The sequence below is a fragment of the Panicum virgatum genome, chromosome 3N, assembly GCF_016808335.1.
Source record: "Panicum virgatum strain AP13 chromosome 3N, P.virgatum_v5, whole genome shotgun sequence".
NCBI classification, from domain to species: Eukaryota; Viridiplantae; Streptophyta; class Magnoliopsida; order Poales; family Poaceae; genus Panicum; species Panicum virgatum.
Window position 1 is genome coordinate 4,610,377 of NC_053147.1, and position 12,763 is coordinate 4,623,139.

The window sequence follows — 12,763 nt, forward strand, 5'->3', positions numbered from 1 at the left end:
CAGCATTGAGGAGGCCGTTACGTTGTTAAGCTAAATATGGAGGGCGTCATCATTGTCTTTCCCAATTAGTCATCGAGAAGTCAATTATTGACCACTGCATCAAATCTTCTCTTTTCAAGTAGACTATACATAATATTTTATAGCAAATTACATGTATATTTGCTTTGTAACTGCATCTTCTAGTTAAGTGCGCATCACCGCCTACGTAAAGAATATGCCAGCCATATTTTTGGATGAGAGTATTATGAGTGCACTCCTCAGACAACTAAGAATATATTGAGTTGTCGGCATGGGATTAAAATGATGCATCCAATGAACCTTTGACATGCAAGGAAAAATATTAATATAACAACGTTAGATACTTGGGTCATGACGTCTAAAGCTAGCAAAGCATTTTGCATATATTCCCTTCGGACATCTATATATATTACTTAAATCGCATGTCATCCTCCCTCAGATTGATGCCTTGACCATTCAGTAACACACACAGATACGGGGTTTCCTAAATTTCAATGTTTGATTTCTTATAAGGAAATTAAAGGTTTTCAATTATTGGGAGGATCCATATATGTTAATCAAAAAGAAGATTGAATATATACCAAATTTTTATTGTAAGTTTTCAGCTCTGTGACCCCCAAAAGAATGGTCATTATATTTATAGATAACTTTTTGCTTGATAAATGAGACCTAATGTGTTGAGGAAATTCTCAGCTAGGTGGACACTGGGAGCCTCGCACATATACTACCTAGAGCATTTGCAAGCAACCAACAATACCTAATTACTTCTTGTTTAGATCAGTGCCCTGACCAAACTAGCATCGACCATGCGTTTTTCGGTTTGCAAAGAATAAGAGTCTATAACTTGCAGCAATGAACAATATGCATGGCTCTTAATTCAAAAATATACAAATTGATTTTTTTAATCTCTAAGACAATATTCCTTCAATACGTGGAAATAATAACATGTGTGCTAATAATTCAAAGTGTTACATACTTTCCATGTTATTTAGTAACCAGACAAAAAATCATATGTTAAATAATCAAACATTATTTATTAGTGGTTACTTGACTTTTGCCAAGTGCTGATTAATTGTAACTTTCTGATCATCTTCTTTAATTAATTTTTCCAATAATCACCGATGGTGATGGATGATGAGAAAAACATTGACGTTGCTGTCAAACTAAAGTAGATCAGATACTGGATTGAGCGTTACGGTTGATAGAAAGGCAATGCATCACCAGTGGAGTTTGATTGTGCATGTGTCAGCTTGTATATATATTGCATATAATCTGGGCAACTGTATCTGTACTTTTTGTCTGTCGGAGCCAATGCAATTAACCACGTGCACCGTCAAATTAGCTTAACCACCTTTCAAGATAATAATAAGGAGATGATTCATTGAATATAATCTGGACAACCTACTGCACAAGATTTAGTGCGGTTTATTCTGTTCTCCCTGGAAAAAAAAAGTTACTTTCCAAATATACCCTACTCTCTAGATATATTTTTGCCTGTCGGAGTCAATTAACCACGTGCACCGTCAAATCAGCCTAGCCACTTCTCAAGATAATTTGGGGACGAACGCCATGCATCCTTTGGTGCTGTTTAGAATATATTAACATTATTCTTAATAACAGCTGGAGGCATGATGGTTAAAATAATTAATGGTAATTGTTGTCTTCAACAGAAAGCATCAAAATTATTTACATGAACCAAGAAAAAAGTCATTGCTTTGTTGGGTATAGATCCTTTCACTCTCATTGATGAGAAATGGATAGTTGCTTTTACCTTTCCATGTGCCGAGTATATGGCAGACCGCAGATCTCATGTCTCAAGACAAATAGTATGGCCTTAAAAAAAACGTAGTGCTACAAGATTACATGAACTTGGCGAGTATAAGACTGTCTCCAACAGACGACGCAAATGGGAACCCAAACCTATACTGCGTCGCCACAGTGTTTTTGCGTTCAAAAACGCGCCTCCAACGGAGGACGCAAACGTGCGAGTGGTGCGACGCATTTTGCCTACCCTCCCACGGACGACCCAAAAATGCCTCTCTCTCTCCTCGACCCATCCGCACCGGCCCCTCCCCCTCCTCCCTCCCGACGTTGCGCCTTGCTCCCTCCGCCGGCTCTCTCTCCCCCTTTCCTCCCTCCGCCGGCGCCCCTCTGCTCCCTCCGCTGGCTCTCTCTTCCCCTTTCCTCCCTCCCTGGGCCGGCGGCCCCCTGCTCCCTCCGCCGGCTCTCTCTGTTTCAGGCCGCGGCGAGCCGGCCGCGAGGTGCAGGCCATAGCGCGACGGCGGGCGAGCGCGCAGCCCTGCACGGCGAGCGAGCGTGGGAGCTCCGGCGGTGGGTTCATGGTGCGGCTTGGGGCCGGAGTAGCGTGTCCAGGAGCTCCGTTTGCTCCTCGCTGGCGGCCGGCGAGACGTGCCGGAGGGCCGAGTCCCCTCGCTTCGCGCCGGCGACCGAGCCTCGATTCACGCTGGCGATTCTTTCTGGGGAGGAATTGGAGGGGGAGGCGTGGCACGGGACCACGCGGAGGCGGGGAGCTGCGCCGACCGGCCGGAAATCGGTCGATTCCGGCCGGAATCGCCGACGGCGCGGCTCTGCTCTGCTCGGCGCGGGACGGAAGCGGGCAGCGCTCGTCGGTCGTTTGGGTGCGCTGTTGGAGAACGAACCGTTTGGGTATGCAACCCTTTCTTCCTCCGTGACCCAAAGAAACAAATAGGTCTCGTTTTTGCCTCTCCTTTGTTGGAGATAGTGAGTGAGATCCTAGCCCAGTGGAAAAGGACCTAATGGGCCTCTTAATAGTATGCGTCTGGGCTAAGTGGGCCGAAAGCCTAGCTGGCTACAAGCAAGTGAAAGGGCCCCAGATCCCTAATTTAGGGCCCGAAAAGGTAATAGCCCGCCGTGGCGCGCCATTATTGTCACACCACCATGGCCCATGGGGTAGGAGAAATAAAACATTTATATGTAGTATTAATTAAGGAAAAGTCCACATTACAACCCTCATCTCTTCTCCTAGTCCACAAAACAACCCTAATCTCCAAAACAGGCCACCGCGCAACCCCCAACTAGCGAAACCACGCAGCGAGCCCCCCTCCCCCCCCCCCCCCCCGCGTCGCTCGTGCCCCGGTTTCCGTCCAGCTGGGCTAGACGGTGTCTACGGCAACTTCTGCGGCGTCTTCATAGCCGCATGGCACGGCGACGCCCCTCCCTCATTTGCTTGTTCCCGTTCTGCTCCTTCCCTAGCAAGGTGAAGCGCTGCCGCCGCCGCCCCTGCTCAGTTCCCCCACGGTTTGGGCAAGCTCGCAGCTCATCCATATGAGAATGCGCTAGGAGTACAAGATCTGGTTCTAGTGAGGTGAGTCCTTCCTTCCACAGTTTTTATTGGTTTGGATCCATGAGTTTTGCTTACAGGAATTAGGGTTAGGGATTTTGTTCTGAATCTAGCCCTTCCTTTGTTTTATAGATGGATGATCAGGAAATGCTTGCTGTTAGCAGCTCTTGGGAAGAGGAAGGCTCCTTCATCAAGTTCAACCAGGGATGTAAGTGCTTACAATAACAGAAAAAATAACTTTAGTTCAGGAGTTGCATACTCAGAGAAGACTAAAACCGTGACTGTAGAAACTGTAAGTTAAAACCAACAACTCTGTCCATTCCTAAAAGTGTTGAAACCGTATTGTATGCTTACTTGGTTCCTTCCTAATTGCAGCCTACATCTGCTTAGAAGATTGTTAGGACAGCAACTCAAGGAAGGGTGGCAACAATACCTGGTGGAACAGCTTCAATAAATTTAGAAGCTACTGTGCCATCTTCACTTGCTAGAGCAAAAGTCTCCATACAAGTCACTTCTGGGACTGCAAGTGCGCAAGTGAAGGCCCAAGAACCATCAAGTAAAAAACCTGCATCGAAGACCTCAAGACCTCAAGACGCCTTCCACACCTGCAGTCACCAGACACCATATGATAGCCATCCATATCTATTTCAATTAGGACTTTTTATTGTAAACCAGACACTATGCTGCTTGGTGATGTACTATGCCAAACGTATGGCTAGAATCTGCTATGGTATGCTTATTTGTAATGCAGAAACTATGCTGCTTGGTGATGTATTATGCCAAACTTATGGCTAGAATATGCAAACATGCTTATTTGCCATGTGCAACATTAATCACGTGTCATTTGCAAACATGCTGCTCATTTGAAACAAGTGGATTGTTGATCATTCATCTTGCTCATAACATGAACATAGTTCTCATTTACAGCCATAGCAGTTTACAACCAAAATGGAATGGAATGACACTGCTCTGACCAGCATACTACCTACCTAAATAGCACACCTACAGAAACACAAGCACACACTAATATTGCTAACAGTAGCACCACTCTTTGTTTTTCTAATTTTTTGACTCTTTCACCAACTCCAGCTAGCTGAACATTCTTTTCTGCTACTGCTCTCCTTTCCTGAACAAGCAGTTGTTGAATATACATTTGGTCCCCCGGCCTGTACATTCATACCAGAAAGAAGTCACTTGTCTGATTCATATTGAACCGAGCCAACCCAAGAACTCAAAATGCCAAAGAATACTTACCCAAGGTCTCATGCATGTGTAGTACCTCCTGCCCGGGTTCGCCGAGGTCCAAGAAATCCATCGCGCTGCCTTCTACCCGCACTTACAGTAGATCGGCGGCGTGTACTACAGTGGCCCCTCCCTGTACGGCACTGGGGGGCCCTCCCGGTCTTCTCTGACGCCACGGGCTGAGGAGGCGCTCGACCGGCTGGAGCTTCTGCTACTCACGCTCGCCATCTCCTTCTGTAGGCTAACCTAGGGTTTCAGCTTGAGGAGATAAAGATGGAGAAGGGGGAGCAGAACAGAGCACAATGGGGCAGTGGGGAAGAAGCAAATAGGAACAAGGTAGGAAGCGTACAGTCAATTGGAGACGCCATGCCCTTTCAAGCCATCGCCGTTAGGCTGCCGTCGACGTGAGCGGACGGAAACCGGGGTGCGGGCGTCCGCGGGCGACGCGGGGGGCTCGCTGCGTGGTTTCGCTAGTTGGGGGTTGCGCGGTGGCCTGTTTTGGAGATTGGGGTCGTTTTGTGGACTCGGAGAAGAGATGAGGGTTGTAATGTCGACTTTTTCCCTGGTATTAAAGGAATTAGTTTACAGGAACAATCTAATTGCTCAGAGAGGGACAATTTTAAGTCATAATATAACATAACTTTATTTCCACACAAATTCTAAAGGAACTTTTTAACTTCGCCATACGAACAAATGTAATGCGTATACATGATGGAATCCTTCCTCTTTTCAGCTTTAATTTTGGGATTATAACACTCCTTCCTAAAAAGACTGAGGCCGTACAAATTCAAAAGTATAGGCCGATCTGCTTGTTAAATGTGAGTTTTAAAATCTTCACAAAGGTAGCTGTCAACAGATTGATGAGTGTGGCAGATAAAATAATTCGCCCAATTCAATCTGCTTTCATGCCAAGAAGACACATTCTTGAGGGAGTGGTGGTCCTTCATGAAACACTACACGAACTCCAACGAAAAAAACTTAATGGAGTTATCCTAAAACTTAACTTTGAAAAGGCATATGATAAAGTCAAGTGGAATTTTCTCCAGCAAACCCTACGGATGAAATGCTTTTCAGAACTGTGGTGTTCCTGAATTGAAGCTTTTGTAACAAAGGGAGTGTGGCGATCAAAGTCAATGATGACATCGGCAAATACTTCCAAACGAAAAAGGGCTTGAGACAAGGAGATCTATTGTCACCATTGCTTTTCAACTTGGTTGCCGATATGTTGGCAATTTTGATTGAAAGGGCAAAACAAGATGGACAGATCTTAGGCCTTGTCCCACATCTAGTGGATGGTGGCATATCTATTCTACAATATGCAGATGATCCAATTATTTTTATGGAGCATAATTTTGAGCAGGCCAAAAATATGAAGCTGTTGTTGACTATGTTTGAGCAGCTTTCCGGACTCAGGATTAATTTTCATAAAAGTGAATTATTCTGCTTTGGTGCGGCGAAAGGGGTGCAACAAGATTACATGAACATCATTGGATGTAATGTTGGAGAGGCCCCCTTCACATATTTGGGAATCCCCCTGCACTATAAATGAATCAGTAACAAAGATTGGAAAGTTATTGAGGATAGATTTGAAAGGAAGCTAAGTACGTGGAAAAGTAAGCTGCTTTCGTACGGAGGCAGACTCACTTTAATTAACTCGGTCCTTAGCAATCTTTAAGTCTATATGCTTTCCTTCTTTGAGATTCCAAAAGAAGTTCTAAAGAAGTTAAATCACTTTAGATCAAGATTTTTCTGGCAAGGGGATGGACACAAAAGAAAATATAGACTAACAAAGTGGAGCATAATGTGTACACCTAAGGAGCAAGGTGGCTTGGGAATTATGGATTTAGAAACCCAAAACAAATGTCTTCTCAGTAAATAGCTTTTCAAGCTTATTAATGAGGAGGGCATTTGGCAACAGCTGCTCCGAAACAAGTATCTCGCCATCAAAACAATTACTCAAGTGGAGAAAAAACCTGGGGATTCCCAGTTTTGGTCAGGGCTAATGAAGGTCAAAAATAATTTTTTACGTTGGGTTTCTTTCAAGGTTCATAATGGCGAACAAGTAAGATTCTGGGATGATGTTTGGTTGGGGCACACCTCCTTTAGAGAACGCTTTCCCAGACTTTATAACTTAGTTCGCCGAAAACATGACACCGTGCAACAAGTCATAAGTTCCGTCCCTCTCAACGTATCTTTCCGAAGAAATTTGATTGAGCGGAATCTGGATGACTGGCAGGAGCTTGTTTATCTAACTTCCAATGTGCATATTACAGATAGCCCCGATCGTTGCATTTGGTCTCTCCACAAAAGTGGACAGTTTTCGGTCCACTCCATGTATGCTGCTCTTATGGATGAAATAAGTCTGCCGATAAATAAACCCCTATGGAAACTAAAAATCCCTCTTAAAGTAAAGGTGTTCATTTGGCTGTTGCACCGAGGGGTTATTCTAACAAAAGATAACTTGGCTAAACGCAATTGGAATGGAAGTAAGCAATGTTGTTATTGTTCAGCTGAAGAAACCATTGCTCATCTTTTCTTTGATTGTCATCTAGCTAGGTTAGTTTGGAGAATAATTCACACAACTTTTGGTATTCATAGACCTAGAAGTATTACGCATATGTTCGGGTCTTGGTTATTTGGAACTAAAGGGAAACATAAAAATATGCTTTACACAGAGGTTAGTGCTTTATGTTGGGCCTTCTGGCTTTGCAGAAATAATATTGTATTTCATGATGTTAAAAAGCGAACTGGTTTGCAGATACTTTTCAGGGCCACACATTTGATAAGGACGTGGGCGATACTTCACAAGGAGGAGGATCGGGACACCATCGTAACAGCGTGTCGGGCCTTGGAATCAACCGCCATGGAGATCTTCGCGAGGCACGGGTGGCAGTTTAGAAATAGACTTTGCTTTTAAAACTGTTTTCCTTTCTCGTTTGAATCTGGTGGTTTTTACTTTATAATAACGGCTAGATATATCTTGGTATATAGAGGTCGGGATATGACTATTCCATTATCTAAAAAAATACCATGATGGAACAACTCAAGTAGGCATGAATGCTCCACAGATTACCACAACATACTTTTCACTAGCTAGACTAGAAGAAGAGGAGGATTGGAGCAAAGTTTCTTATGGAGGTAGACTAATCGGCATGGCATCCTGATGTATCGATACGATGAACGATCTATATATATCCATATTGATGTTGTAATCACCTGTCGCATTCGCATTAGTTGAGAAACTGAAGGATCAAAGGATGAAAGAAAAATGAAGTATGTTGATCCACCATCCATCTTGCGAGGCCATCATGCATTTATGTACAGCATTGCCACATCAGCTCTAAGAAAATGAGCGTGAGACCAGCTGCCGGTGTGGATCTTGCTTTGACGACGCTGAAAGATCAAATCGATGGACTGACTGACTAGCCGACTTTATAAACAGTCGAGAGAGATAAAAGTTAGGGCTGTAATCGGTCCAAGTAGTTCTTCTCGAATGACATGGTCACGTGTTTCTTTCATTTGTTATCACCTTTTTGCTTTTTTGGTACTAAAGCAGAATAAACTTTGTGTCTAGTCATGTACTGCACCTGTACATTCTGTCCTTCAGATGCCGTCAAACATGAAACATGTGACGGACAAAGAGCCGTCAGGCCTAAATGCAAAGATAGCGAGAGAACAAGCATGGCACAAAAAATGTGTAGCAACAAGTCACGCATGTACAAAGAACAAATTAAGCTGCACTGATAATGTACTGAGCTGAATACAATGGAAAGAAAGAATAAGTGCATCAAGCAGCAGCAAGCACCAATCTAGATGCTGCAACTCCGGTCCGGCCGGTTTTATTCAGATACTACTATACTCTGCAACAACATACAAAATAGCTAGCGGCCACTTCGTCAGTTGTCGGCTGCAGGTGGGATGTGAGGTGGGTCTGGCTTCGGTTTGGGCTCAGGCATGGGCTCGGGTTTAGGCTTTGGTTCGGGCTTTGGCTCCGGCTTCGGTTTTGGTTCGGGCTTTGGCTCAGGCTTAGGTTCCGGCTTTGGTTCCGGTTTGGGATCAGGCTTCGGTTCAGGCTTAGGTTCTGGTTTCGGCTCAGGCTTCGGTTTTGGTTCAGGCTTAGGTTCTGGCTTTGGTTCCGGTTTGGGCTCAGGCTTCGGCTCAGGTTCGGGCTTAGGTTCCGGCTTCGGCTCTGGCTTTGGTTTTGGTTCTGGTTTTGGTTCTGGCTTTGGCTCAGGCTTGGGTTCTGGCTTTGGTTTCGGTTCTGGTTTTGGGTCAGGTTTGGGCTCTGGCTTGGGCTCGGGTTTGGGTTCTGGCATTGGCTTTGGTTCGGGCTTTGGCTCAGGTTTGGGCTCCGGCTTAGGCTTTGGTTCGGGCTTTGGCTCAGGTTTGGGCTCCGGCTTAGGCTCGGGTAGGGGTTTTGGTTCAGGTTTTGGCTCCGGCTTAGGTTCAGGTTTAGGCTCTGGCTTGGGTTCTGGTTTGGGCACGGGCTTAGGGTGAGGCTCAGGTTTTGGCTCAGGATGTGGCAATGGTTTTGGTTCCGGCTCTGGTTTGGGTTCAGGTTTGGGCTCCGGATGCGGTAAGGGCTCTGGTTTAGGCTCTGGTTTGGGTTCAGGCTTTGGGTGTGGCAGAGGCTGAGGCTCCGGCAGCGGCTTCTCGGCGGCAGCACGTCCAGGCTTGCGGGCGAAACGCGCGCCGTGACCCAGCCCGACGCCGGCAGCCGCAGCAACTTCGTCGAAGAAGGCGGTGGCCGCCGCCACGGCCCCCAACAGGAGCACGGCGAGGAGAAGGCAGCAGGGAAAGGAGAGGCGACGCGTCGCCATTGCGGCTGCTGCGTGCTCCCGCAAGCTCGCTCGCTGCAGCTGCTTGCTCTCGATCTGTTGCTTTAATTTTCCCTCTCTTTGGAGCGAGACCAAGGGCCAAGGCTAGTGACCGAGTGGTCTCTGCTGCTGTGTCTCTGTGTGCTGATGAATGGGAAGGTCTCTGCCTGGTGTGGATTTATAGCCGGTGTGAGCCAAGCAGCTCCGGACGCGTGTATGGCTGCCTGCCTAGCTGCTTTATTATGCTACGCGTATCGGCTTTATTTTCAGCGGGTAGCAGGAGCACGTCACTTTCACTTTTACTTTCTGCTTGTTCCAGAGTTAGTCTCAAACTCAAACGGCTGCTCTGGTTATTGCAACTGAAATGTCATTTAAACGAAGCTATTAGCAAGTAAAAAGCTGCCAAGGAAAGCTTGGATTGCTGTAGTGAATGCTTACTTAGATCTGAGGAGCGTCGCCCCAAGCAGCGGAACAAAGTCTGTAACTGTAACTGAGACAATGATGCCTGACGCACTTTTCTCTGCTACATTTTTTTAAGAATTGGGAATATATTAAACATATTCCAACTTATATATCAATTGATACATATAGCTGTTCAAAAACACAATCCACACTGCAACAAGCGTCCGAGCGAAACAAAACAGAGTATGTTTAGTACGAGTTAATTAAAAGCGAAGTGTTTAGCTATGTTTTCCTGGACAAATGCTACAACTGTTTCGGTGGGTTTAGCAACTGAAATTCATAAATTAAACGTAGCACTTAGTAAAATGCTGCTAATGGAGCTTGAACGCCTGTAAATACTTGCTAGAACTGAACTGAAGAGTTGTGGTCCCCTGAAGCATTGTTTGGTAGGAACTAACAGACACCATGGCTTTCTCGAGCCTTCAGAAAACCGATCACGAGCAAGGGTTGTTTTTCATCAGCAGGTAAGCAGTAGGACGTAACTTTCACTTTTGCTTTCTTCCGCGCGTGCCAGTTTTAACTTTTAAAGGGGTTTATGCTTCCAGCACTTGCTATATATGCTGCCATGTCATGGTAGCTAGTCACTACAAATTAATCACACCCGACCGAACGCATAAACTTTATTAAGTACCCACTCCCATCTATGAATTTAGAAAAACTAAAATAACTAATAATTTGGGACGGAGGGAGTATAGTACTATGCATGATAGTATCCAGCTTGTATATGACGACGTCCTGCGGTGTCGCTAGAGATGATCGATACATGCTATGGCCTTCCTCGATTAACTGCGTACATACATGCATGTTCTTCTCTTTGCTTTGAAAAAGAAAAGCTGAGATATTTTGTGCCGATCGATGACCAAGCCAATGTTTTCTGCTGAAATAAAGCTGCACGTGAGTTGAAGAAGATCAGGATTGCCTGATGAAGAGGGCACTGTGACAAGTTGCATGGTCGCTGCAGCAGGTCAGATTGTTGTTGTTGTGTTGGTGTCTGTGTGAAAGAGTAGTGAGGCTGTGGAAGAAGGTGAGGGTGAGACTTTGATTTTTTGCGTGAGCAAAACGTAACAGACAGCACTGTGTCCACACCGGTTATTGCCAGGGCAGTAAAACTTACTTTGATCTCTGTAAGATTCTAGAGTCTAGACTCTTGTTCAACAGTTGACAATGTGGCTGTTTCATTTTAGATGGCTCTGAAATCTCAAGTCCATGAACGATCGGTCCGATAGGATCAGCGATGTGTGGCTGTGCATCCCCAGTCGTGGAAAGACAGGGGGTACGGTGGCGACCCGACCATGCTGACGCGTCGTGCCCGTCGTACGGATCGGTGGATTATTGGATTCGTCATCATCGTCCGATCTGTTGCTTGTTCCGATCGACGAAGAGAGATGTCCTTTTCTCGATGGATCTTTCCCCCATCCGCCGACCCGATCGACAACGTCGACAACGACCTTCCAACCACCGGCCTGTCGTCGCTAGCATTGCACAGCTTCAGCTCTATCTTCTCTCCACGAGCCTTGTTTGCTCCTGGTTAATTAGTTATCTCCTCACCCCGTTTCAGAAATAGTAATGCGCGCAAGCTAAAAAAAAGCTTCTTTAGTTTTTATATAATTTTGGTACAATCAATTGACTGTAATGGTGTAATCTTTCTGTCCAACAGCAGGAGATATGAAAAGGAGGGGAAATGGAAGCAGTCGAGACAGCAGTGTCATCTGTCATGGAAGTCGAGACAGCAGTGTCATCTGTCATGGAAGTGTGCTGCTGTCACTGGTAGCTTTCAGAAAACTGCAGGAAAATTTTATTGCGCCGATCTCCACTGTTACAGACATAGTAACGACTTGCCATCGGTTCATTTTCTTTAGTTAAGGTATCTTTTGAATCTAAGTGCTAATGGATGAAAGTGCTAGATTTCAGCACTAACCTCAACCAAACAAAGTGCTAATGTGATAGGCTAAACTTTAGGCACGATTTTAAAACTTTAGTATGTGCATGAGCGCTAATATGTGCTAAAATTTAGCGCAACTTAAACTCATCCAAATAGGCTCTAAGAGTGACTTGAGTTAAATAAAGAAACATATCCAGCCGCTTATTATTAGACATATGTAATGGAAGGTTTGGCCCGGCTCTTCAAGCCTTGAGCTAGCTGGATAACCCTTTTTTTATTAGAAAAAGGTCCAGTTTGCACTCTTGAACTATCTCAAAAGTTCAGTTTTCAACCTTTAACAGTAAAATTTGATAACGAGGACCATCCAACTGTCAAAACCGGATAAATTTGACGCTTAGAGTGGTTTCAAAGGTGGTTTTGTTTTTTTAAATAAAAGATTCTGATTAGATTAAAAAAGTAGAACTAATTCATTTCAAATAAAAAATATGAAAGGGTACTTTTTTTTGAAAATATGACCTATTTATTTGAATCTTATGTATTAAAAAATAGGCATAACTACAAGCAAAACAAATAATATTAATATTAAAAAACTGGATCTAAATGACAGAGAAGTAGAGTGCCAATAGATTAGACTATATTTTTTAGAAAATTTTTTGTGCTAGTTTCATATTTTCTAATTTAAAATAAATTACTTATTTTTTTAGTTTATATTTGATTATTTTTTTATTTTCACAAAATTAAAACCATCTTTGAAATTATAACGCTAAGGATCAAACTTGTCCGATTTCGACAGTTAGGTGGACCTTGTTCAGATTTTTTAGTGTTGGATAGAAAAACGGACTTCTATAATAATTTAAAGGTGTAATCTGCACTTCCTTTTTAATTATCATAGACTATTGACCTCATCCCAAACAACAGGAGTTAGATCGTATGTCACTGGTTTCTCTCAAGTAGTGATCGAGCTTCCCTTCACGGGGTATGATGCATGAGTAGCCCAGTAGGGTTAGGTGAGGACCTGTT

General features: G+C 44.4%; 1 protein-coding gene across 1 annotated transcript; it reads right to left on the bottom strand.

Moving 5' to 3' along the window:
* Window positions 1-8,278: 8,278 nt before the first annotated feature.
* Window positions 8,279-9,560, bottom strand: LOC120663793 (protein TsetseEP-like). Its single transcript, XM_039942701.1, has one exon. The coding sequence runs from the start codon at window positions 9,400-9,402 to the stop codon at window positions 8,479-8,481; it is 924 nt and encodes a 307-aa protein (XP_039798635.1). The 5' UTR covers window positions 9,403-9,560; the 3' UTR covers window positions 8,279-8,478.
* Between the last annotated feature and the right edge of the window lie 3,203 nt (window positions 9,561-12,763).